We start from the raw sequence: 27,164 nt of genomic DNA, 5'->3' as shown, positions 1-27,164 counted from the left end.
CTACGCACACGCAGCCCCTCGGCCCGCACACTATACACGCAGCCCCCCGGCCCGCACAATATACACACAGCTGTGCCGCATGCATGGACCTCTATGTCTGCGGGTACACGTGACTGATCACACACAGCTCTGCTCCTTGCAGACAGCAGTCAATCTACGGAGCGATGCCGTACGCTCCGCCCACACACGTGACTGCTCACATGGCCATGACGTCACTGCAGGTCCTTGAGCCTTTAGCTGTGGAGTCCCGGCAGTTGTCAGGAGGCAGAGCTGCCGGTGGTGAGTGGGAGCCGTTCGTACCGGGTTTCGCAGGGTTCTGGATGGGCTCAGGCGATACGAGCTGTGTATGATGCCCTGTGCCCATGGCTGTTACATACCGCCTCACCAGTGATAAAGGCAGGTGGCATAATCCGCAGTGGCCGTGCTGTGTGCATGTGGCGGATCCGCACACAGGATGTCTATGTAACACCCCCAGGACGTACCCTGTGACCCCTGCAGGTGGAATATGCTGCGTCTGGATTCAGGCTCCGTTCACACTTAGCTGATTTACCTGCAGAAAATGTCAACTTATAATAATAAAAAAAAATCCCCTGCTCACCTGACTGCTCCTCGCCAGTCCCTGTGTGAGCCCCCCTCCTGTGAAAGCTGCAGTGGTCACACAGCGCGAGCTGTCATCACAGGAGGCCGGATATCCAGGATCTGGACGGACAGTCTCCAGCATGGCCGCCCTGTGTGGTCGTAGCCATAGTGTGGTGACTCGTGGCCTGATCGTGAAGCCCGTATGCCCCATCTATACAGGTGACCGCTGTGTAAGAGGCTTATATATCTATACAGGGGCAGAGGGAATAAAGAGCAAAACCCGGGCTCCTTCCATCAGAGATGTGATTGGCTGTAAGGAGCCGATGTCCGGACCCTGCCCATTCTGTGTTTCCTGATCCATCTTATGTCTTAATGATACTAAGCTGCCTCTCACCTCCCCCTTTCTGTTCTCTTTCAGGCTGTGTGCTGTAGGGTGGTCCGTGTGAAGTAACAGATGGCTGCCCACATGTTGGGCTCTCGGCCTCGCACTGGAGATGTCTTGCAGGGTCCTGACGTGTCTGCGGACTTTAGCTCGCTGCTGCTGTCACGGCCTGTTCTCGAGGGCTTGGAGGCAGCTGGCTTTAGCAAACCTTCTCCTATCCAGAGCAAGGCCATTCCCCTGGGGCGGTGTGGTTTAGGTGAGTGTAAGGAGAGAAAGCTGGTGGTCAGCAGATCATGTGTGGTCATCTCCAGGCGTAGCAGGAGTACGGGGTAACTAAGTACGGTGCAATAAATGGGACTAAGGCCTAACTTGTTTTTAAGGGCTCGTGCACACAACCATGAAAATTGATGGTCGGTCGTAATTGATAGATCACACTCGTTTTTCCATTATTCTATGGACTGTGCTCATGGACCAAGGAAAAAATCGCAGTTTGCACGAGTTGCATTTGATTATTGCATCGCACTTGGCTATTCATGTCTATAGGTCCGTAGGAAACACTGGACTGTACTCAGATCACATCCTAGCGCAGTCTAATTTTCCAGAACTGGCAGCAAGGGGAAGATGGAGAAATTTTGTTTTTTCTTCCCCTCATCCAAGAAAATCGGATCCCACTCTGATTGCGTTATTATGTTTGTGAATGCATCCGACTTCTAGGAAGTTGTTGTGGCATCATAGATACCCAGAGGTTCTAGATCGTCTCATATTTGTCCAGGGTGTTGCTCAGGGAGGCCGCAAAGCGCTCCAGTGAGCTGACTTCTTTAGTCGCCCATACAGATCTAGACAAGATGCGGGATCATTTTTTCCAAACTCTTGCTATCAGAGATTTAGCATCTGTGCAAATGTATAGGAACAGCCTGGCTGACCTCTTTCCCAGTCTCTGGGCAGAACATTCAGTAAGTGATTTTAGGTGGTCCATGAGAAGGTGGACCATACCCCAAAAAGGGTTGGTAATACTACATTCCCAGTAGATATGAATGAGCCAGTATGTGTGGAGCACCTCCACTAGCTGGGCAGAATTGACAGGTTTTGAGGCCTTTTGAAGGGGTTGTCCATCACTAAACATGGCAACCCAACTAATCCATACTGAGAAGGTAAGCATTTTTTTGTCAGTTACAAAGCAACTTACAGTAAGTCATGATCAGACGACACAAACAAGTCTTAGGCTGTGTGCCTACTATGCGTTTTTCAAGCGTTTTTTCCGCGGAATTTCCCCAGCGAAAACGCTTAAAAAATGCTTGGTAATACGTGCCCCATGGTCCCCAATGATAATCCGCATGTGCTGTGCACATGCTGCGGAAATTTCCGCTGCGGATTATCATTGCGGAAAAATCCGCAGCATGTCCATTAATTTTGCGGACACGCAGCGTAATTGCCGCCATTGAGTTGCATTGAAACTCATAATATCCGTGTCAGCACATTTGCACACATTGATATGAAGCGATTCAATGTGCGGATGGTACCCGGGTTTGGAGAAGAGACTCTCCTCCAGACTCGGGTACCATAGAACCTGTTAAAAAAAGAATTTAAAATAAAAAATAAAGATTATATTTACCTTCCGATGGCCCCCGGCCTCCTCAGCAATGCGTCCGGTCTCTTGTATGGCTTGCGGTGGTGTGAGGACCTGCCATGACGTCATTTAGTCATGTGACCTGTCACATGACTCAATGACTTCATCGCAGGTCCTTCACACCACCGCGACCGATACAACAGACCAGACGGAGTGGAGAAAACACCAGGGGCCATCGGAAGGTAAGTATAATCTTTATTTTTTACCATTCTTATTCTTTTTTTTAATAATTACTTGGTCACACTATATAAATCCGTGCCGGTTGCATGGATTTGTATAGTGTGACCAAGTTGTCAAGCACTTTTCCAAGTGATGCCAAAATCGCTTGGAAAAGCGCTTGATAACCCGCATACAGAAATACATGCAAAAACGCTTGACAAACGCTTCTACCTGGCAGGAAAAACGCATGTACAATCCGAATGCGTTTTTCCTGCCAGGGAGAAGCGGAAAAAATATGCAGCATTTCTGCATCGTGGGCACATAGCCTTACAAAAGGAGAATCTCCTCGAAAACACCTTTTTTACAATTAAAAATACATGGTTCCCATCAAAACAAATAATTCAGAAAAAAACACCTCAGAGATTGGGAGGACAGAGAGCTACAATATCCAGCAGTAATGGGGATTGATATACTGCGTAATCCCTTGTTATCACCGGGCATGATGCCTGCCTAGCCACAGAGGATGCCATCCTAAACAATCATGCAGTATGGCGCCCCTACTCGGTCATCTCTTTCTAACTAACCCTCTAAATATATATACTACCAACAAGGAAACCCAGCGAGTTGTCTAAGGAAGAGCAGGTATACTTTATACTAGAGACCCCCATTCACATTAGACTAATGTCGATCAAACACGCCGATATCAACGGGTTCGGCTGATAATCTAATCTGTATGGGGCCCCGGACAATTGATTGTTGGAGATAAGTATCTGGCATGTCCGATTTCAGACTGGTTATCCTTTTCTCCCAGAGATAAGCCGCCACCAGAGATGTCTGGCAGCAGCTCTCTTTTAGACTTCTTTCACACTTCAGTATCTCCGGCACGACACGTACCGGCGCCTGGGAATCAGTGGTACAGTTTCTCGCTGTTCCCAAGCTCCGGGTGCTGAACACTGTCCTCATCATGGTTCCTGCCGGCGCTGTGATCAGCACCACCAGGGACAATGATGAGGGTAGTAGTAGTCTGCTCCCGCAGTGTCCCCACCTGAAAAAAAATAAGAATAAAATAATAAAAGTCATGTACTCACATCTCCTAGGTGTCCCCCGGTGTAATCCATGCGACCGCTGCTGCTGGGGAGAATGAGCCGGAGCTGCACTCAGTGAGTGACAGGACACCGCTCCTGAGCTACAGCTCCGGAGCGGTTCATTCTCCCCGGCTCCTCTGCAGCAGCGGTCGCATGGATTACAGCGGGGGACACCTAGGAGAGGTGAGTACATGGCTTTGATTATTTTATTCTTATTTTTACAGGTGTGGACACTACAGGAGCAGACACCACTACCCTCATTTCATCATTGTTCCTGCCTGTGCTGACGGCAGCACCGGCAGGGAACCATGATGAGGGTAGTGTTCAGCACCCGGCGCTTGGGAACAGCGCTAACTGTAGCGCTGATTCCCAGGCGCCAGTCCATGTGATCCTGATGCGGCACACGTGTGACACACTCGGACACATGGGACACGGATATTTCCTGTACCTTAGATATGCGGACGTGTGAAACCCGCCTTAAAGAGCACTGGAGTGCTTGGGCGAATGAGAGTTGGGACAGATGGCTCTCTTTTTCTATGAAGCTGACAGTGAATATGTGCCTTGAATTATGAAGAGGCTGAAAAAATACATAACAGAGCGTCACTGGGCGTATGACTGACAGATGGAAGTTGCTTGTACAGGACCACTGGTACAGAATTTTGCATACATGTAAATGACAGAATTGCTTCTATTCTCAGTATGGATTGGTTGGGTTGACATGTTTCATATCAGACAATTCCTTTAACCTAATTTACTTATTTTTTTGCTGCAGAAAGGCATTGCGCAGATGTTCTGATCCACAGCATGCTTAGTCTTTTGCAGATTTTCTGTGGAGAAACTGCATGTGTGGACTTTATTCTGTGCACATAATATATAAGCCAAGCATGGGAAATGGATAGAGGCGGTGTAAATCGATGACTAACAGAAGGTGTTCACACCCCCATAGGGATAACTTATACTAATTACTATATTGCCCACAGGGGCAACTAGACCCATTTTTAGGGATGTGCTAAAACTTGACTTTTATTCATTAATTTTAAGAAGTAACGGCAAAGCAAAAAATCTAAAAACACACTATAGTGTCAGTGTTTTTGCTAACTTATTGCTGTTTATACAGATCTACCACTCGCTTATTCTCAACTGAATATTCCTTCATTCATCATGACTGCAGTTCATGATCTACACTAAACTCCATTAAATCACTAGTTCTATTGCTCACCTACACCATTAGTGCACATTAAAACGTTCACCACATAGCCACACCAACAAGTTTCACCACAAGGGCTTCCTCGGGGAATATATAGCCCCAGCCCCCTGAGGAAGCCCTTGTGGCGAAACTTGCTGGGGAAGAAAAGAGCTGCTGGATTAGAAGTCTTGGCTGGAGATGCACTTATTTTTTATTACTTTTTTCTAAATTTAGATCTAATCGTTCAGGCTAAGTCTGGCACTGGAAAAACTTGTGTCTTCTCCACCGTGGCTTTAGACTCCTTGATCCTTGAAAATATGGCAACACAGGTATTCTTACTTATTATTCATTCTCATGCTGCTCCCCTTGTATTTCATCATATTACTTTACTGTTGTCTTTTCTTTTTTAGATTTTGGTTTTGGCTCCAACAAGAGAAATTGCCGTTCAAATCCATTCAGTCATTATTTCTATAGGCAGTCGCATGGAGGGATTGGAGTGCCATGTTTTTATAGGAGGGACACCATTGCCACAGGACAAAGTTCGCCTGAAGAAGTGTCACATCGCTGTGGGCTCGCCTGGTAATCACGTTTTCTAGTGTCCTGGGTAAAGGGGTTGTCTGGCCGTACCTCTATGTGACTGCAGACTTGGGAATCCTTACAGTGTGTGCAATGCTCACTGTGAGGATTCTTCTGTGCCAGTGGCGGTCGCAAGTTTGTGATTTGCTTATATGTGGTAACATGCGGAGTTCACTTATGCAGCCTCGCTCAATAGAAGTGTCTAGTAGGAATGTTTTTGAAAGTATGAAAATCGCATACTTGCGGCGACATGCCGGTCCGACTAGTGACCAGTGCGGCCCAGTCCCTGGCGGCCTGGTGAGCGGAGCGCTGCTAGTTGGCTCCTGCCAGGACTGCAGGCAGCTGATTGACGGCTGTGCCTTTGTCATACTTGGGTGCCTGTGACATATTTGCTATTACTTCCTGATTAAAAGCTAGATCTCTCATAATATAAAATTATGTAACCCATAGGATAAAGAATGTAAAATGGAAACATTTGCCATTTTCCGGTCACCTCACCTTTAAAGCGTTACTCACACACTCCATAGGACTCAGAGACATAAACTAATTTTTTTTCTTTTACAAAAATCGAACGTCATTAAAATGATATGATACATTGTGTTAACCCCTTTACCCCAAAGGGTGGTTTGCACGTTAATGACCAGGCCAATTTTTACAATTCAGACCACTGTCACTTTATGAGGTAATTACTCTGGAACGCTTCAATGGATCCTGCTGATTCTGAGATTTTTTCGTGACATATTGTACTTCATGATGGTGGTAAAATTTATTCGATATCACTTGCATTTATTTGTGAAAAAAATCGGAAATTTGGCGAAAATTTTGAAAATTTTACAATTTTAAAAATTTTAATTTTTATGCCCTTAAATCAGAGCGATATGTCACACAAAATAGTTAATAAATAACATTTCCCACATGTCTACTTTACATCAGCACAATTTTGGAATCAAATTTTTTTTGTTAGGAAGTTGTAAGGGTTAAAAGTTGACCAGCGATTTCTCATTTTTCCAACAAAATTTATAAAACCATTTTTTAGGGACCACATCACATTTGAAGTGACTTTGAGGGGCCTTTATGACAGAAAATACCCAAAAGTGACACTATTCTAAAAACTGCACCCGTCAAGGTGCTCAAAACCACATTCAAGAACTTTATTAACCCTTCAGGTGCTTCACAGGAATTTTTAGAATGGGGAAGAAAAAAAAGGAACATTTAACTTTTTTCACAAAAATGTTACTTTAGACTCCAATTTTTTTTATTTTTGCAGGGGTAACAGGAGACAATGGACCCCACAATTTGTTGTGCAATTTCCCCTGAGCACGCAGATACCCCATATGTGGGGGAAAAACCACTGTTTGGGCGCACTGCAGGGTTCAGAAGGGAAGGAGCGCCATTTGACTTTTTGAATGTAAAATTTGCTTGAATAATTAGCGGACACCATGTTGCGTTTGGGGAGCCCCTGATGTGCCTAAACAGTGGAAACCCCCCTCAAGTGACCCCATTTTGGAAACTAGACCCCTTAGGGAACTTATCTAGATTTGTGGTGAGCACCTTGAACCCCCCAGGTGCTTCACAGAAGTTTATAACATGGAGCCGTGAAAATAAAATTTTCATATTTTTCCCACAAAAAATGTTTTTCAGCCCCCAGTTTTGCATTTTCATAAGGGTAACAGGAGAAATTGCACCATGCAACTTGTTGTGCAATCTCTCCTGAGTAAGCCAATACCCCATATGTGGGGAAAATAATTGTTTGAAAATGTTTGGGCGCACGGCAGGGTTCAGAAGGGAAGGAGCACTGTGTGACTTTTTGAACGCAAAATTGTCTGGAATCAAGAGCAGACACCATGTCGCATTTCGGAAGCCCCTGATGTGCCTAAATAGTGGAAACCCCCCACAATTGACACCATTTTGGAAACTAGGCCCCTCAAGGATTTTATCAAGGGGTATAGTGTACATTTTGAACCCATGGGTATGACAGAATTTGATAACAACATTAGGTCATCATATTTAATAAGTTGTCATTAGTCTTGAGCGCAAGTGCTCGCTACTTGAGTTTGCATCGGGTACTCGGGTATGCACCATGTATCGCGGGTGCTTGAGTCCCTGCCCCCCGTGTTTCACGGTTGTTAGACACCCAAAAAAAAACATGCGGGGATCGCTCGTGCATGGCAGGCGATCCCAGCAACGTTTTTTTTGGCCGCAAAGCATATGGGGCGGAGACTCGAGCATGTCACTCAAACACCCGTGATACTCAGTGCATACCCGAGCACCCGATGCAAACTCAAGTAGCGAGCACTTGCGCTCAACACTGGTCGCCATATCATCATCATTTTTTCTTTCTTTACTTTTGAAAAAATCCCAACCCTAACCCCAACCCTACTACAACCCTAACCCGAGAGTTTATTTTTTACGCCGTTCCTCGTGCGGTATAAGTGATTAGACGACTTTATTCTTCAGTTCGCTGCGATTACAGCGATACCAGAATCATATCGGGTTTTTATGATTGACAGCTGTCACACACTAAAAGATGCTTTTTTTTTTTTTTTTTGCAAAGACTATTTTTTGCATCGCCATATTTTGAGAACTATAATTTTTCTATATTTTGGCCGACAGTCATGTGACAGCTTGTTTTTTTACGGGATGAGTTGACATTTTTATTGGTACCATTTTCAGGCACGTGACATTTTTTGATCGCTTTCTATTCCGATTTTTGGGAGGCGGAATAAACAAAAAACAGAAATTTCCTGAATTGTTTTTTGTTTTGTTTTTTTATGCTGTTCCACGTGTGGTAAAATTGATAAGGCAGCTTTATTCTTCGGGTCAGTACGTTTACAGCGGTACCACATTTATATCGTTTTTCTATATTTTGGCGCTTTTACACAATAAAAACTATTTTCTAGAAAAAATATTTTTGTATCGCTTTATTCTGAGAGCTATAACTTTTTTATTTTTCGGATAATGGAGCTGCATGGCGGCTTGTTTTTTGCCTTTTTCAGCGGTACCATTTTTATTTAAATTCATCTTTTTGATCGCATGTTATTCCATTTTTTGTTTGGTGGTATAATGATAAAGCATTGTTTTTTGCTTTTTTTTATTTTTTTTTACAGTGTTCACTAAAGGGGTTAACTAGTAGGGCAGTTTTATAGGTCAGGTCGTTCCGGACGCTGCGATACCAAATGTGTGTACTTTTATTGTTTGTTTGTTTGTTTGTTTGTTTTTTTCATTATAAATATGGGTACAGTTATATTTTTACTTTTTGGGGATTATTTTTTTCATTTTTTTTTTTTTTTTTTTTTTAACTTTCCTACCCTTTTTTAACTCTTACACATTTCCCACTATGGGACTTTAACTTTTTGCAGCCTGATCGGCAGCTCCCTATGCCATGCAGCCTGTCAGCGCTGCACACAGGGGAGACATTACTTTGGTCGCGCACTGCGCATGACCAAAGTAATTTCCTGCCTCCTAGTGACCCGGATGTTGTCATGATGACATTGGGTCGTCATGACAACATCCGGAAGCCGCCGCAGATATCGCTAGAGGCCGGGAGAGGAGGTGAGTATCATTCTTACCTCCCCCCTTGCCCCTGCAATGCTGCGATCGACTTTGATCGCAGCATTGCGAGGGTTAATGTGCCGGGAGCCGTGCGGGACCGCTTCCTGCACATAGCACCGGGTGTCAGCTGTGAGAATTGGCTGACATCCGGCGGCGATCGCCCCGCACCTTTTGTGTGCGGGCTAATAGTACGTAGCTGGTCCATAAGTCATAAGTCCCAGGGCGCAGCTTCGTACTATTACTGACCTGGTTGGAAAGGGGTTAAATTATAAACAAAAATCGCTATATACTTTGTATCTGTTATAGTGGTGACATGCTGAATAAAATTCTGCAACGGCTTTGTTTTTTGATTTTTTTTCCATTATTTCACCCACTTCGACTCACTTTTCAGTACATTATTTGGTAAGATAAATGGTGTCACTCAAACTACAATCATCCCTCAAAAAACAAGCCCTCATACGGCATCAGCGGTTGACAATCTCATGAGTATAAGGGCCCCCGACTCTCCCCAGATGACATCTGGTTGATTTCTCTTGCTTCCTCAGCTCTCACTATTGTAATCTCATGAGTGATCAGCCAAGGTGAGTGTGCATCTGAATGGGGGATTCACAAAAGATATCCGTTGCCCAAATGAGTGTTTGGCGTATGGACACTTTTAGTATACGGGTATTGTTCAGTTGGTTTATGGCTCTCTTGGCTAGCAGTGTGTTCACATTGCACTCCATTCACACGATGTATGCCAAAAGTGTAGACTGTGCTATTTTCTGGCGTTCATTGAAAAATGTCCACAGTGTAGCATACATACACTGCTCAAAAAAATAAAGGGAACACTTAAACAACAGAATATAACTCCAAGTAAATCAAACTTCTGTGAAATCAAACTGTCCACTTAGGAAGCAACACTGATTGACAATCAATTTCACATGCTGTTGTGCAAATGGAATAGACAATAGATTGAAATTATTTGCAATTATCAAGACACACTCAATAAAGGAGTGGGTTCTGCAGGTGGGGACCACAGACCATATCTCAGTACCAATGCTTTCTGGCTGATGTTTTGGTCACTTTTGAATGTTGGTTGTGCTTTCACACTCGTGGTAGCATGAGACGGACTCTACAACCCACAGAAGTTGCTCAGGTAGTGCAGCTCATCCAGGATGGCACATCAATGCGAGCTGTGGCAAGAAGGTTTGCTGTGTCTTGTCAGCGTAGTGTCCAGAGGCTGGAGGCGCTACCAGGAGACAGGCCAGTACACCAGAAGACGTGGAGGGGGCCGTAGGAGGGCAACAACCCTGCAGCAGGACCTCTACCTTCACCTTTGTGCAAGGAGGAACAGAAGGAGCACTGCCAGAGCCCTGCAAAATTACCTCCAGCAGACCACAAATGTGCATGTGTCTGCACAAAGGGTTAGAAACCGACTCCATGAGGGTGGTATGAGGGCCCGACGTCCACAGATGGGGGTTGTGCTCACAGCCGAACACCGTGCAGGACGCTTGGCATTTGCCACAGAACACCAGGATTGGCAAAGTCGCCACTGGCGCCCTGTACTCTTCACAGATGAAAGCAGGTTCACACTGAGCTCATGTGACAGACGTGACAGAGTCTGGAGACGCCATGGAGAGCGATCTGCTGCCTGCAACATCCTTCAGCATGACCGGTTTGGCAGTGGGTCAGTAATGGTGTGGGGTGGCATTTCTTTGGAGGGCCGCACAGCCCTCCATGTGCTCGCCAGAGGTAGCCTGACTGCCATTACTTACCGGGATGAGATCCTCAGACCCCTTGTGAGACCATATGCTTGTGCGTTTGGCCCTGGGTTCCTCCTAATGCAGGACAATGCCAGACCTCATGTGACTGGAGTGTGTCAGCAGTTCCTGCAAGATGAAGGCATTGAAGCTATGGACTGGCCCGCCCATTCCCCAGACCTGAATACGATTGAGCACATCTGGGACATCATGTCTCGCTCCATCCACCAACGTCACGTTGCACCACAGACTGTCCAGGAGTTGGCGGATGCTTTAGTCCAGGTCTGGGAGGAAATCCCACAGGAGACCATCCACAACCTCATCAGGAGCATGCCCAGGCGTTGTAGGGAGGTCATACAGGCACGTGGAGGCCACACACAATACTGAGCCTCATTTTGACTTGTTTTAAGGACATTACATCAAAGTTGGATCAGCCTGTAGTGTGTTTTTACACTTTAATTTTGGGAGTGACTCCAAATCCAGGCCTCCATTGGTTAATAAATTTGATTTCCATTGATGATTTTTGTGTGATTTTGTTGTCAGCACATTCAACTTTGTACAGAACAAAGTATTCAATGAGAATATTTCATTCATTCAGATCTAGGATGTGTTATTTGAGTGTTCCCTTTATTTTTTTGAGCAGTGTATATACAATGGGCTCTATGGATGACCTGTCACTGTGTCTATACAGGAGGCTCACACATGAAGTCTATCCCTGCCTATAGCTGTCAATCACTGCATGCACAGTCATATAGGGAAGACTGTCAGTCACTGAGTGGATCTGCCACTGAACTCAAGTATACAGACACTAGGGGCTTCAAATGAATAAAATGCAATTTTTAATGAAGCCTCCCTACTCCCAAGAGTTATATACTGTAATAATAATGATTTGTATTTTTATAGCGCCAACATATTCCGCAGCACTTTACAAATTTTAGGGGGGACTTATACAGACAATACAGAATAAGCATATCTCATATCGAAAGGAGTGAGGGCCCTGCTCTCAAGCTTACAGTCTATGAGGAAATGGGGGAGACACAAAAGGTAGAATGTACATATATTGTATAATGCAGCCTTGATATACTAAATAGGATAAATAATAATACATGGACTGGTCGCCTGCCAGTATGTGTACCGTCCTGACCGAGGCTATTAAGTGCATGGTTGGTATGAACCTGAAATTGAAGAAGATTTTAATATGGGGGAAAACTGGGACGGACAGATAGTGTGTGGAGGTGATACGCCAGTCTAATGGAATGGGTTTTTAGGGTCCGCTTGAAACTGTGGGTATTGGGAATCAATCTGTATGTTTTTCACTGACACAGCCATACAAGGGCTTGTTTTTTGTGGGACTAGTGTGTTTGTGTTTTTTTTTTTTTTTTTTAAATAACACCATTCACTTTACCGAATAATGTACTTAAAAATGAAAGAAAAAATGTTGAATGAAATGAAAAAATCTCCCTCAATTTCCACATTGCTGGGTCTCACTATTATGGTGGTTAGTGTACAGTAGAGAGAATCTGGTAACTTGTTTCCATGGGTCAGCATGATTATGACAATATAAAACTTGTGTATTATTATTATTAGTATTATATATATTGATGTAATTTTTTATTTTTTTTTTATATGTACCGTATTTTTCGGACTGTAAGATTCACCGGACCATAAGACGTACCTAGGTTTTAGAGGAGGAAAATAGAAAAAAAGTGTAAGCAAAAAATGCAGTCCTGATGCCCTGTTAAGGGGGAGGGGGCCTGCTGCTGAACTGGTATAGGGGTAATGTCCCCCAATTCTGTTAATATCCCCCATCCTGGTATATATGCCCCCCTCCTTCCTGTTATACATGTCCCTCATCCCCATCCTGATATGCATGGCACCCCAATCCCCCAACCTGGTATGTATGGCCCCCCTCATCCCTCTATTTGGTATGTATGGCCCCCCTCATCCCTCTTCCTGGTATGTATGGCCCCCCTCATCCCTGTATGTATGGCTCCCTCATCCTGGTATGCTTGGCACCCCCTGATCCACGTCACGCTGCACAGAAAAAAATAAACAATTATACTCTCCAGCGCAGTGTTCCGCTCTTTGCCCGAACAGTCACTGCTCCCCACGCCGAGACTGCGTGCGTGGGGAGCAGTGACAGTTCATTCTCCCTAATAGCGCGCACACTGTAGCCACAGTGCGGCTCCTGCTGTGCTCGGCGCTCAGTGTGCCTGCTATTAAAGTCCATGAATATTCACCACTCCCATGGGGTGGGGACGATGGGTGCCTGAACAATTGCTGCATGCATTTCCTCCATTTAAATGCCGCTGTCAGAGATTGGCATTAAATGGTTAAATGGCACCAATCAGAGCTAGCTCCGGTCGCTGCTGTTAGCGGCTGCTGCTGGCTGTATTGTACAGCTGGCACCTGTGATTTATGAGACTAGCTCAGCTCTTGCGCCTGAAACGTTACATCTGCATATCACAGGACATAGCAATATGTCCTATGTTGGGAAGGGGTTAAAAAAACTCCTGAACATGGTTACTTTTGCTCCTGTTCTTTGTGTCCGTGCTGATTTCTCCTGAGAAGTAACACAAATGTTCACTTTTCAGTACATGTCTTTTGTACCGCTGGCTTTCGGAGCTCCGCTTTTTTGGACTCCCTTCACTGATGGCTGCCGTCCATTCCTGGCTTAAGTTACTAACTGCTCTTAATTATGTGTAAAAATAAACTCCGTCTTATTTTGCCAGGCAGCATTTGCCAGTCTGGGCTCACATGAACATTTTAATATTTAATTTGTTTCCCTCTTGCAGGCCGAATAAAGCAATTAATAGAAATAGGCTATCTCAACACATCCAGCATCCGTCTATTTATTCTTGATGAAGCAGACAAACTACTAGAAGAAGGAAGCTTCCAGGAGCAAATTAAGTAAGAAAGTGAAGAGTTAATTGGTCGCTTTAATTAAAAACCGAAAATGGAAAGTGCACTACAACCATCAGTTCCTCTCTTAGTTTACTCCTTTTCTGTCATGTAGATTGGAGCATTATCCCTCTACTTCAGACCCCAGATTACATCTCACAAGCTAGGAGCCCAAAGACTGGGGAATCATGTGCTTGTGGTTTTTCCATCATATATTTAATAAAGATATAATACCTTCTGTGCCTACAGGGCATGATGACTCCATTTTGCACTTAAAAGGGATTTTCTATCACAGTCAGCACAGCCTTCTACTAAGAAGAATCATAGTTATCTTCGAAAAATCCATTGCATCGTTTTTAAGAGAACGTTCTTTATTCATATTAAATGAGATGTTCAATGCCATGTGGGCAGGGCTTTTTGGTCTTGAGCTGCCCTCCTCCCATCAGTTTGGTACGATCTCCACCTTCGCAGTATGGATTGACAGCAATGATTTTACTTAAAAGGGTTTTCCACTTTTAGAATAGTAGACCTCAAATGTTTCTTGTAATGTAAAATAATAAAATCTGATAGTACTCCCCATCTCCGGGTCCAGCGCCTGCTTACTGCCATTGCTTTGGTTTCAGTGTTTTTGGCTTCAGCGATGACTCTCACATCATGGTTGGAGCCAATCACTGGGCTCAGTGGCTCAAGCTGTTTACATGAGCAGAGCCGCTGAGCTAAGTGATTGGCTGCAGTGGTGATTTGAGTTTACAATGTGACGTCAGCGCTACAGCCAAAACACCGGAGACCAGAGCAGTGGCAGAGAGATTGCGCTGGACCCGGGGGTGGGGAGTACAATCTGATTTTGTTATTTTACATTACCAGAACAGTTTGTGTCCATTTTTCTAAAAGTGGAAAAACCCTTCAAGCCAGCTTTGTCCACCCTGCACTCCTGGGCAGGCGGGCAGAGGCCAGCAGTTGCTCTGCACTCCTGGGCAGGCGGGCAGAGGCCAGCAGTTGCTCTGCACTCCTGGGCAGGCGTGCAGAGGCCAGCAGTTGCTCTGCACTCCTGGGCAGGCGGGCTGAGGCCAGCTAAGAACAGCATTTACCAGTGACCTGTTCTGCGCATGTACCGACATTGTGTCATTTGGCACTTGCACAGGTTCTGGGAGGCAGGGAGGGAGATTATTGATAACAGTAGAAGGAAGTTGAATTCTGACTAGCCCCGCCCACCTGCTCCAAGCATCTCATTTGCATATTGACAAAACAAAAAAACGATTCAATGGATTTTAAAAGAAAAGTAAGACTCCTATTGAACGCAAACCTTTATACTTGCCTAGTTAATGGAAAAAACACAAAATTTGAGCTTGGTATACATGCAGCACATAAATGCATGTTTCACAATGGCCATGAATCAGAAAAACCTACAAGAAGCAAAATGGACATAAACCCTGCTGTAAATAAATAAAAAGCAAAAGTGTATTTAAATAAAATAGGGTTCTTAGTCACACTGTTTTCATCAAAAATAGTATGAAAGCTATCCCACCAGCGACAAGGTGAACCCGTTCCGGAAAGTCCTACACTGTCTAATATTAAAAACCTTACCATGTGTCAAAGTTAACCTCAATGTGTGAATTTTGCTTCTTGTAGGGATTTTTTGCCTAGTAGCATGCAGAACTCCACAAATTGAAAAAAAATATGGGCAAGTAATAATTGGTAATGTTCAGGCTTTTCTTTTTTCAGTTGGATTTACTCCTCTCTTCCCGCCAACAAGCAGATGCTAGCTGTTTCAGCCACTTACCCAGAGTCCTTAGCTAAAGCGCTGACGAGGTATATGAGGGAGCCAACATTTGTCAGGTTGAATGTGATGGACCCCAGCCTTATAGGTACGTGCAACCCTATAGAGAAGGAAATCACATGATTGTATCGGATGTTTGACATTTGTCTTGTTCTGTTTTGTGTAGGGTTAAAACAGTATTACAAGGTGGTGAATTCACATCCGCTACCACACAAGACCTTTGAGGAGAAGATCCAGCACTTGCAGGAGCTGTTCAGTAGAGTTCCCTTTAACCAAGCCTTGGTATTTTCTAACTTGCATAGCAGGTAACGTTATTGATCCTCTATTACTTACAGCACCTGATTGTGCCATGATAATGGTGTAACTGATCATAGGACAGATCTTGAGTCGTTTCCTCTCGTAATCATCCATTAGTGCTTTCTTCAGATCACCCAGTCTCCAGAAGTGCTGGTGATCATGTATCAATCCTGTCCACCCACATCATCTTTACTATAATTCTAGATTTTGTGTTATAACAATTGTATTTTTATAGGGCCAAACACCTCTCCGATGTTCTCAGTGCCAAAGGTTTTCCAGCTGTCTGTATTTCTGGTAAGCCAGAGTCACAATTTGATTTTTGACCCTTATTTTTCCCCACAAATTGATTTCAAATGTAAAGTAAATAAGAGACGTTACTTATGTGACTTTACATTTTTTGTTGTTTCCATGCAGGAGGTATGAACCAAAACCAAAGACTGGATGCTATGGCCAAGCTGAAGCAGTATCATTGCCGTGTCCTCATTTCTACTGATCTTGTAAGTCACATGAAAAAGGTTCAGATATGGCCTATCCTCATCTTGGTATGGTATCCCCTTCCCAATTTCTTGTGTGGGATGGAACGGTGCTTGGTACATAACAATGCTCTCCTGAGTGCTGTTGTCCCTTGAAACTGATGTATCCCATAGGTTCCAAGAGTTGGACCCCTACCAGTGTAATATTGTTGGCATCTCCTAAGTAGCCATACGTAAAGTCAACCAAAGATTAAACCTAGCAGTGTAATATTGTTGGCATCTCCTAAGTAACCATACGTAAAGTCAACCAATGATGACAACAGTGGGATTGACTGAGTATCTTATATATTTGGGGTGTCCTGACTGAACCCTGAAAAATAATGTCTGGGGACAGAAGGATCGGGCAGTCTGACACCCGTTCATTTTGTTTCTTCAGAAGATGGTCTGCCAGAGGAGTCTAGCATTGGCTTTCCCCCTTCCCTCAGTGGAAACAAACTCTCAGCAGAGTCGGAATAGGCAGTTGTCAGACGACAGCTCACTGAGGTGTATGGCCATTTTGAGGGCAGTCCATCAATTTTAAAAGCACTTGGGAAAACCCTTTTGACAAAGTTTTATTAGTTGAATTTCTTGGTTTATTGACTCATTTTACTTACTGAGGTTCTACCTGCATGTTAGCAATGGAGACCCCCGATCTCCTCATCCGTGTGACATCACATTAAAGCCTTTACGTAGCATAGACTTAGTCCATCCGTTCTCTAGCTGCGATATGGCGTCCGATGCCCATTGCATGTACACATATTGGCATACACTGTTCCCGGGACCAATTACTGAATGTTTTCCATAATTTCTTCTGCATATAATTCATGATTGGGTAGCCTGTAGTATAGTTGCTAGTTTAAGAAATAAAATAATTGTGAATTTTTGTATTTCTTTTTTTATATGTTAGACTTCGCGTGGTATTGATGCTGAGAAAGTGAATTTGGTTATAAACCTGGATGTGCCACATGACTGGGAGACCTACATGCACCGGATAGGAAGAGCTGGACGTTTTGGTAATCACTATATCATTGTCAGCTCTGTGCTCCACACATTTATGTATTCTGACCACAGAAATAATTCACCTCTTGTTACACTCAATAATAAGAGATCACAAAATCCTTCATGTATAAAATGATAAACGCAAAATATAACTCCTACTAATTAATTTTGCCTTTGCATACATGCGAGGTTTTTTTTTTTCAAAGGGAGATAAATCATAGAAATATTACAAACACTTTTTTTTTTTTAAACAAGCTAATTTTATACCAGCATTTCAGAACAGTTTTGTATTGTCTCATAATAATAATAATTTATTATTATTATTATTCTCTTTTGATAGTTTTACCCCAGAAAATTAATTTTTCAAAGCATTGGCCTAATTCTGGATAACTTATACTATATATAAGATAAAAAAAACCTAAAGAAATGACCTGGGATATAAGTTGGCGTGCTTGCAGCATGTAAGTGCATGTTCACACTGGCAAACAGACAGTTTGTTTGTACCCTGTGCATATAAAGGTGTGGCCTGCCTTTTCTTTAAGCTAGTCATTCTATTCATGTGGTTCCCCATGGCTGCATGTCCACTAGCCGGGTTCAGTCTTTCTCAGCCCTTATCCAAATGCATGTCTCTTGACAAACGGTAAGGTTTTAATATTAGAGGTTAGGACTGTCCCGAATAGGGTCACCGTGGTGTTGTGGGATGGCTTTTGTATTTTTTATTTTATCAAAATTATGTTAACTAAGCACTCCTGATTATTTTCATGCACTATTGCTGTTTATTCATTTACTGCAGGGTATTTGCTTATAATGTTTCTATCTTGGGTTATACATCTAAGATGAGCCTGTTTGCCATAGCGGGGGTGTCTGATTAGACCTGTAATGTTATCAGTGGGTTTCTCTCAGTAAGTGCCATAGTAAAAGTTAGGCCTTCAGATTTCCATTTTTTTCTTTAAAGAGAACCTGTCATCAGGATTTAGCCCTATAAACTAAAGGCATGGCCATAATGGCGCTATGATGCTGATTTAATCTGATACCTGATGTGAAGGGATCTGCTCAGTAAATTTTTCACTGAGCCAAAATCTCGTTCTTTTTAACACCGGAAAAAACTGACTTTTTGTTTTTCTCTCACTGTGCGGCAGAAATCGGACACTGGCTGCATTACTTTTGGCCGCGTTGTTTTACTCTGAAGCTCTGCAGCATTTTATAGAACACATACTTTGAAAAGCCAACCGCGAATTTTGCTTTTCAGATGAGGACCAGCCTCATGGACTAGTCGTCTGAGAAGCGTGATCCCTGAATGGATTTCTTAAAAGGGTTGTCGGGTTTGGCAGGAAAGTCTGTAATCATTCTGCAATTCACTTGTAATGCACGAGGCTGCACATGTCTAGTCGGAATGTGGCCAGGAGTATGCATACCGCATGCCTGTAATCACATGACCGGCACCGACACTGTACAATCCTGACAGTGAGCGCTGTGCACAATATGAGAAGTCACAAGTGCGACTGAAGACTTTTGTGGCAAACCTGGACAACCCCTTTTAAGTTTTCTCTGAAATGCTGCAGTGTTTAACAGTAAAATGTACACGGCTGCCAGTTTCTGGTTCAGGCATCACTTTAACAATTCTAAATAGGTTCAGAAAGTTATCAGAGGAGGACGTGAAAACTTATAGATGCTGATAGCTGAATCTGCTCTCAGACTAACTGCGCACCTCTTTATAAAGGGGGAGCAGCCGGAAAAGATGATTATAGACTCTCCGGATACGGAGTTCTAGATCACGGCAATCTAAGTGGAGCAGATTAGTAGACTTATGTTCCATACATTACACAACAGTATCGCAGCAAGATGAGCTTGGGAAGACTTGGTGTAGTCCGATCATAGATGGTCCGTGTACGAGGTGGGGTTACACTTATTGCTGACTGTGTGTAACTGCATCTGTCGGGGGCTTGTTTTGGATTTGCTTATTTTCAGACGCAGATTTCTGTTTTGTGCTTGCTGACTTTTGATTGTATGAAAGCCTGTCTAATGACAACTCTGCCGTCACAGGTACCTACGGACTATCTGTCTCTTACTGCTGCCGGGGAGAAGAAGAGAATTTAATGATGTCCATAGCTCAGAAATGCAACCTTCAACTACTTGCTCTACCTGGTAAGTGTGATTGCAGGGAGTAGAGAGTATTCATGTACATTGTCTACACAGGAGCTGCTGCTCTAGAGCTCAAAGGGTAACTGTCAATCTAATATTTATTTCATAAATCAATAATACAAGGGAGAATAAGAAACTTTGTAATCTAACTTATCAGAGAAATCTGCTTCTTTCTCCTCCTGGACTCCTCATTCAGTCTCAATATTCTCTATTCAAGGGAAAGGGTATACAGATTTTCCCATTACTGAGATAGGAGATGACAGTTGGTTCTCATAAAGTTCTATGGAGAACTGTAACTGTTTTTTCAGTAGAATGTCTGTGTCTGCCTCCAGCTCCTCCCCACAATCTTAAAAGAACCAACTGTCATCTGAGTAATGGAAAAAATCTGTCATCACTAAAAAAAAAGATTTTACTTGTGAATTGAGAATGAAAGATCAATTCCAAAAGTGAAAGAAGCCGATTCGTCTGATAAGATTTAATACAAAGTTGCTTATTTTCATGTGTACTATTTATGAAATAAAAATTAAACCGACGGGCATACTACGCTGCATCATAACCATTGAAAAGGTGCAATAAAATTTAAAGGTCTTTGTCCAATTGCAAATTACAACAATTTTTATTTTTTAATGTCTTAACTGAAATTTGTCACCAGATTTTTGCTACTCTGAGAGCAGCATAATGTAAGAACAGAGACATTGATTCCAGCAATGCGTCACTTACCGGGCTGCTTGCTTTCATAATATCACCAGTTTATCTGCTGCAGATCTACCAGTTCTGAGTCCTGTATAACCCTGCCCCCACCACTGATTGACTACTTTCTGCCTATGCACAGCGTACACAAAAAGCTGCCAATCAGTAGTGGGGGCGAAGTTATATAAAGCTCATGAATATGGAAGATTACCTGGCAGCAGGTTTATTAGTCTCCTGCTAATAAAGCAGTGATTCTAAACTACAGCAAGCAGCCTAGTAAGTGACACATCGCTGGAATCAGGGTCTTTATCTACGTTATTCAGCTCTAAATTTAAGTGGTAAAAATTAGTTGACAGATTTAATGAAACATATCAAGTAGTATAGGTCAAAGTCAAGCCTCTGTAGTCACTAGCCTTGGGAGGAACGGCCAAACTTTGCTGCTGTCTGCCGAGGTTTTGCATGGGAATGGGATATTTCCTTTTGGCAATAATACAGCAGAAATAGTCTAGTTGTTCAGATTGCCGTTCACTGTATGGTAGCGTAGGTCATGGAGGTGACCAGAGCACGATTATTACAGCTTGTACCTATGGATAGGTTACCTTGCTTTAGAGCTTCCATGAAAAGGAACAAATGGGATCCCATTATCGTCAGTGTGGTCCATTTGGTGCCGTTTGTGTCGGTCATGAGACAAGTGTGTTTTTGCCGGATTTCCATTTTCCTATTCCTATAACAGAACTCCATACCTGTGTGAATTTAGCCTACGTGATACTTTTTGTTCACCTCCACAATTCCCAATTTATTCTAATCAATCTTAGGATATTGGATATTTTATTTGATTTACCTTTTCATTAAATATTTTTTTTTATTTTGTTAGAGCCAATTCCAGATGGACTAATGGAGGAAGCTTGTGACTGGAATGTGGAGATAATGTCTATGAAGAACACACCTGCAGCTGTAATGTCTGATGTCAAGACAGATGATTCCCTCAAAACTCAAAGTACGGGCATAAATACCTTACCAGAAATGGGCACAAGCAAGAGAAATGCTAAAAGTACTCCACCTAAGCAAAAGAAAATTTCCAAAAGAAAGTCTACCGAAAGAGAAAATCCTCAGGAATGGATGCGTGTAGAGACTTCTAACTTGTCTAAGAAACCAGATAAACCTAAAAAGACAGAAGAAGGATTGGGAAGTGAAAGCAAACTCCAACAGGGGCTGGATAATTCCCTCCCTAAAATCCCAAGTTTAGCTTCTTTTAAACGTCCCGTGGTTTGCACCTCATCTTTTGCTGAGCTGGTTGAAGATTATGAACAGTTTATCAAAGAAGGCTTAGAAAAGCACGTGGAAATCATCCGTGTCTACACAGACGCAGGAGGTCACGCAGAGAGAATTTATTCAGAAGATCTAGGCCAGGAGAACAGTTCGACAGATATGACGTCAGATGCTGTTATCACTCCTGATAACTGTAACCTAAGTGACGAAAGCTACAGCTCATCCAGCTCCTTAACTGAGAGCGAAGACACTAGTGAGGAATCCCGGCAGTCACAGGAGAAAGTGAAGACCATGGAGCCATCAAACTCTTATCCAGATCTATCCGCAGAAGGGACAGATGGGGCTCCTGTTTGCCAGATGAATGTGGATGAGTTTCCAGCACCCTCAGAAGACGTGCAGCAGGCAACCCTGGTCAAAGAAAACTGTTCTGCTGATAAAGAAGTCATTATCAGCAATTCCAAAAAGCTTAGGAAAAGAGCTAAAAAAGTAACCCAACTGTCCAGAAGAGAATTATGTCCGGAAACTCAGGAGGACATGTACCAGCTGGACTATATGAACGCCAGTGCTTTTCCCTATGGCACCATGAGCTATGCTGACTACTGGCGGTCCTATTATCAAGCGTGGCAGAGCTACCACTCTGCTGTGTCCAGCCCTTATTACCGAAATGTTTACAAGTGCTCCAACTGGATGTCTGCGTACCACATGCACTCCGTCTACCTCCACGAAATGCTCAAGCCTTGATGCCTCTCAGTAGAAGAAATCATTTCAATCACTGAAACTTTCTATTTACATTTGATTTATTATCCGTCGCTCTCAAATTTTCTTTTGTATTTTGCCGAACTTGTGATGTGGCTACTGATATGTCATAACGCTGACTACCCATGCATGATTTGGAAAGTAGTTACCCAATAGTATAATCTTATATTAGCCTTACCATTGTGTAGATAAAAGAAAATTTTCATATATTTTATTAGGAACTGCTAGTTCTGTGAAGAGTGCCTTTATGAAATGCTAAAGGTGCACTAAGCCTACACACAATGTATAAGAAGGACGACTTCTCCGCTCCTCTGGCTTGTCAGCTTTATTAAATACTGCACTTTCATTCTAGAGCTGCGCTAAAAGATTTGCAGGATCCTGGTCCAGCAGCCACATTGGTAGACCATTGCCATGTACCAGAGCCTTGCCAACCTCCTACTACCCGCTGACATCCCTCTGCCTCTTATGGGTAGTAGGCCTGCCGCAGTTTGTAGGACTTTGGTTCAGCTGAAACGGACTACTAAAGTGGCTGCTGGACCCAGGGTCCTTCAAGCTTTTTTTTTTCTCTTTTTTTTCTCTTACAACTTTCAAATCCGGAGCATCTTTTCTTACAACTCTGCATTGTGCCGTTCCTCTGTTATGCCTCCTAGAAATATCTTGACAAGTGGGTGTTACCAAGTGTGGAGGGTGTCATTATGCAGTCTGGCACCCTCCAATCAATGCTTGAAATGTAACACCCAGTTGTCTATTAACACATTTCCATTACAAACAGGTGAGAAATGGCACCATGTTCATGATCCTGTTATTTCATGGGAAATGGCCTGGAAACTGGACATACATTTAGGATCCCATTATTCCTACTGTCAGCGTCCACTCCTCTCATATCTAATGAGATAAATGGAGCTAGTTCAAGGGATTTAAAGATCTCTGCTTGCTGTCATTATTCCTAATTTCTAGGGAATAAAAACTATGATCGTGTAACAAGCCGCCATGCACCATTGTGTTCATCACATGACCAAGACAGATCATTATCCCCTGGAATTTAATGACCGCAAAGAAAGATTTGTGTAAGAGAATCTGTCAGCTGTTTTCACTATGTAATTTGTGAGCAGCATGATGCAGGGGCAGAGACCTTGAGCGATGTGTCAATTACTTGGCTGTGTGTCGCTGTTTCAATAAAATCAGTGTTTTATCGGCAGGAGATTATCACTACAGGATAAGGTGTCTAGTCAACTGTTCTGTGTAACCCCCACCCCTGATTAGAAGCTTTCAGTCAATGTATTGTGTGCACTACACAAAGCTGCCAATCAGTGGTGTAGGTGGAGTTATACAGGGCTCTGCCTTCCAAGCACTGCTGTATCGGCAACAGAGAAAGTGGATTTAACCTGAAAGACTGTAGAGATTACGTTCACCAATTTTATGTAATGAATAGTGATGAGCGAGTATGTTTCATTAACCCTTTTCGGCGAGCATGCTCGGGTGCTCGCCAAATATTTCAGCGTGCTCGGGATTTCTTTTATTGTCGCCGCAGCTGCGAGTGTCACGGCTGTTTGACAGCGGTGACACATGCAGAGATTGACTGTCAGTTGATCTCTGCATGTGTCACAGCTGTCTAACAGCCTTGACATTTGCAGCCGCGGCGACAATAAAAGTAATCCCGAGCGCGTCAAAATATTCGGCAAGCACCCAAGCGTGCTCGCCGGAAAGGGTTTATGAAACATACTCGATCATCACTAGTAATGAATAAAATGCATCTAAAATTAAAAGTGAAGATTAATTGATTTAACTGTATCAGGCTGGTACCTATGAAACTCTACAGTGACATTATAGAAGATCATTGCAGAGTAAGTACAAGATCGTGCAGCTGCAGGTGTGGGAAAGCGACTGTCACAAATCTCCAGATTCCCCATAGAGAAGGCAGAGGTGGTTTATTATCATCTCTGCCTTCCTGACTCTTGTATGCACAGTGCTGAATGACCTCTGTGTATACAGTATAGGAAGCGCTACACGAACCTTCTTCGGTTCCAGCAATCGTGATCACCAGGTGCAGGGAGGCATTAGCGGCTGTGGGCGGGAGGCTGAATTTGTCTCTGTAACTTGGGCAAAGGCCACGGCCCCGCTATCAGTATTTGGTCAGTATGTGGTTAGTATTTTTTCTCAGGAGTGGGAGCCAAAACCGGGTGAGGAAAAATCAGAGAAAAGGTATCATAGAAACAAGTCACTTATTCTACATTTATCACCCACTCCTGGTTTTAGCTTCCACTCTAAAGAAAAAATACTGACCAAATACTGATAATGGGGCCGTGGCCTAATTCACCAACCGTAGTGACAAGGGAAAGCTATAATAACAAATAATTTAATTGTTAATATGCCCCCTCTTTTCTGACCATATAGATGGCGCAATATGTGACCTATGTTAAAAAAATGAACAGAAAATAGGAAACAAAAGATTATAAAAAAGAAAAAATTCGCCAGTCCAAATTTCTTTTTCGAACTCTGCACTAATAAAAAACAAAACGCATCTAATACACAAAAATAATAGCTAAGGTAAGGGGTACACAATTTACAATGTATTTGTGGTCATTTTAATAAAAACAAAAGACATGTTTCCTATTTTTTCCTTACATTTTACCCCCAATATTAGCAAGAAAAAACATGAAAATTATATAAAATTAGGCCCCACCTATCAGAATAAAAAAGGAAAAAATATTTGACTATCCAGACAAGAGAAAGAGTTCTTAAAAGCGGATGTACCAAAAAAATAAGCAAGAAATGTGCCTGGTCATGAACGGTGGAAAATGCTCGGTCTTGAACTGGTTATTTAAAGATGAGCGAATGGATTCACAGTTCCTTTGTCTAGAGGCCACATCCATAGTCATTCAATGGCCGCCAGATAGGAGCCCTGCTAAACAGCTTCCTGCCTGCTTGGAATCCCTGGTGCCTCTTGCTCAGTAAACCTGGCACAGTGTCATGTGTGCATCACGCCACAAGATGGCATCACGCTGGGCCTACAAATCAGAAGAGGAGTTGGGGATTCTGGCAGGTAGGAGGAATTTTGCAGGGCTGCCATCTAGTGGCTATGGGCTACTGACATGGCTGCTGGACCAAGGTCCTGCCAACCAGTTTGCTCATCTCTACCATCTCTAGGTAAGATGCTTACAGGTTTGTGTATACAGCTCCTATGCAGACCTATGTGTCTCCACGGTTAGAGTGTGCAAACAAATTGTTTTGTTCTGACAGTTATGGCCTCAACTATCTATTCCCCTACTTCATACCAACACACTTGAAAGGTAAGTAAAATGCTTGTGACCATTGGGTGTATCAGACTCCCATTGATCCTTTGTAGTCTGTAACCATAGAGACCCATTGGTCTGCCTGGGAGCTGTAGACACAAAGCTTTTATTTTTAATCACAGCTATACAAAATTGCTCAATATTTTTTCAATCCATTTGGGGTAGGGGACAGTTGGTTGGTAAGGTATACATTGCCTTCCATCTTTTATGCCTTGTCCCTGCAATCTGATCAGTGCCCAGAATACTGCTAATGGGTATTTTAGGCTAATTGGTGCTCATCATCTATCGTTATGAAATACAGTATATTTAAAGGGACATACAACTATGTTACTCTGGAATGTTGGCTCAGCCTGTGCTGGTTACATTCCACATTGCTTTTATGGCTGCATCTGTTCCCCTGGACGTAAGTCTGATATTCAGTTAGGGGGGCGTACATATTGCTAGATAGAGACTCGTACATTATTACATTTCATCACTGAAGTGTGATGACCACCAGGTATTGTACATTCTTGACTGGAACATGACTTACTCTTCTAATGGTGATTTATGGTCTTGGTCAAAGTTTCTTGTATGTATGTGTTGATCATTGCTATGTTCTGCACAAGTATGAGCTGAATGTCTGGGTACTGCAATCAGGTCACCAAATAATTAATAATAAAAAGCTGCAAATCCCATAGACTTTGGCCATAGTCAATCCCTCAAACTGTATTTCTGCAAACATTGATGTTGGTGCTTCATTCATCATTTTCTTTGGTGTGTTGCGGTGTGGAAGCCATTGTTACCGTGGGGTTGTGGCTGTGGAGTGGTGTGAACTGGAGTCACCAGAGCTCAGCCTTACAGCATGGGTGATGTGGGTCACCAGGTCGCTCACCCCTCTGGTGTACTATCATGTGGCAGTGGTTGGTGCATGGCACTGCACCTTTTAGGCTGTGTGCCCACGATGCGGATTTAATGCGTTTCCGCGGCTGCATTTCCGCCGCGGAAACGCATTAAAAACTCATGTTGAGTTGTCTTCCATGTTTCCCAATGATAATCCGCATGTGCTGTGCAAATGCTGCGGAAATTTCCGCTGCGGATTATCATTGCTGGAAAATCCGCACCACTACCATTAATTTTGCGGAATCATTGCGAAATCGCCGCCGTTGACTTGCATTGAACCGCATAACATCCGCATGCATCTCCTCCAGACCCGGGTACCATAGTACCTGTAGTTAGAAAAAGAATTAAAAAAAAAAAAAAAACCATACTTCCCTTCTGATGGCCCCCCTGTCTGCTCCCGGTGGCGCTGCTGGCTCTTCGGCTGCTCGCGGTGGTGTAAAAGGACCTTCCATGACGTCATTTAGTCATGTGACAGGTCACGCGATTGCTGACGTCGGCTTTTGTGTGACCTGTCACATGACTAAATGACGTCATGGAAGGTCCTTTTACACCACCGCGAGCAGCCAAAGACAACGGTTGCACTGGAGAAGGAGACTAGGGGCCATCGGAAGGTAAATATAATGTTGTTTTTTTTTAACTGTTGATGCAGCATCGTAACTTGGTCACACAACATAAATCCATGTCGGTTGCATGGATTTATATAGTGTGACCAAGTTGTCAAGCACTTTTCCAAGTGATGCTAAAATAGCTTGGAAAAACGC

General features: G+C 43.3%; 1 protein-coding gene across 1 annotated transcript; it reads left to right on the top strand.

The window, feature by feature from the left end:
* Nucleotides 1–160: 160 nt before the first annotated feature.
* On the top strand, nt 161–26,198 carry DDX20 (DEAD-box helicase 20). The gene is made up of 12 exons (XM_073667191.1): nt 161–279; nt 998–1,217; nt 5,253–5,347; nt 5,429–5,597; nt 13,684–13,798; nt 15,512–15,654; nt 15,733–15,871; nt 16,099–16,157; nt 16,278–16,360; nt 17,283–17,388; nt 19,418–19,519; nt 21,081–26,198. The coding sequence occupies exons 2-12, from the start codon at nt 1,034–1,036 to the stop codon at nt 22,214–22,216; spliced, it is 2,331 nt and encodes a 776-aa protein (XP_073523292.1). The 5' UTR covers nt 161–279; nt 998–1,033; the 3' UTR covers nt 22,217–26,198.
* The last annotated feature ends 966 nt before the right edge of the window (nt 26,199–27,164 follow it).

This window comes from Phyllobates terribilis, unplaced genomic scaffold (genome assembly GCF_046119375.1).
Source record: "Phyllobates terribilis strain yellow unplaced genomic scaffold, ASM4611937v1 Scaffold_2__4_contigs__length_985480577, whole genome shotgun sequence".
NCBI classification, from domain to species: domain Eukaryota; kingdom Metazoa; phylum Chordata; class Amphibia; order Anura; family Dendrobatidae; genus Phyllobates; species Phyllobates terribilis.
The sequence above is the reverse complement of the archived record's forward strand: the minus strand, read 5'-3'. Positions and strand labels throughout refer to the sequence as shown.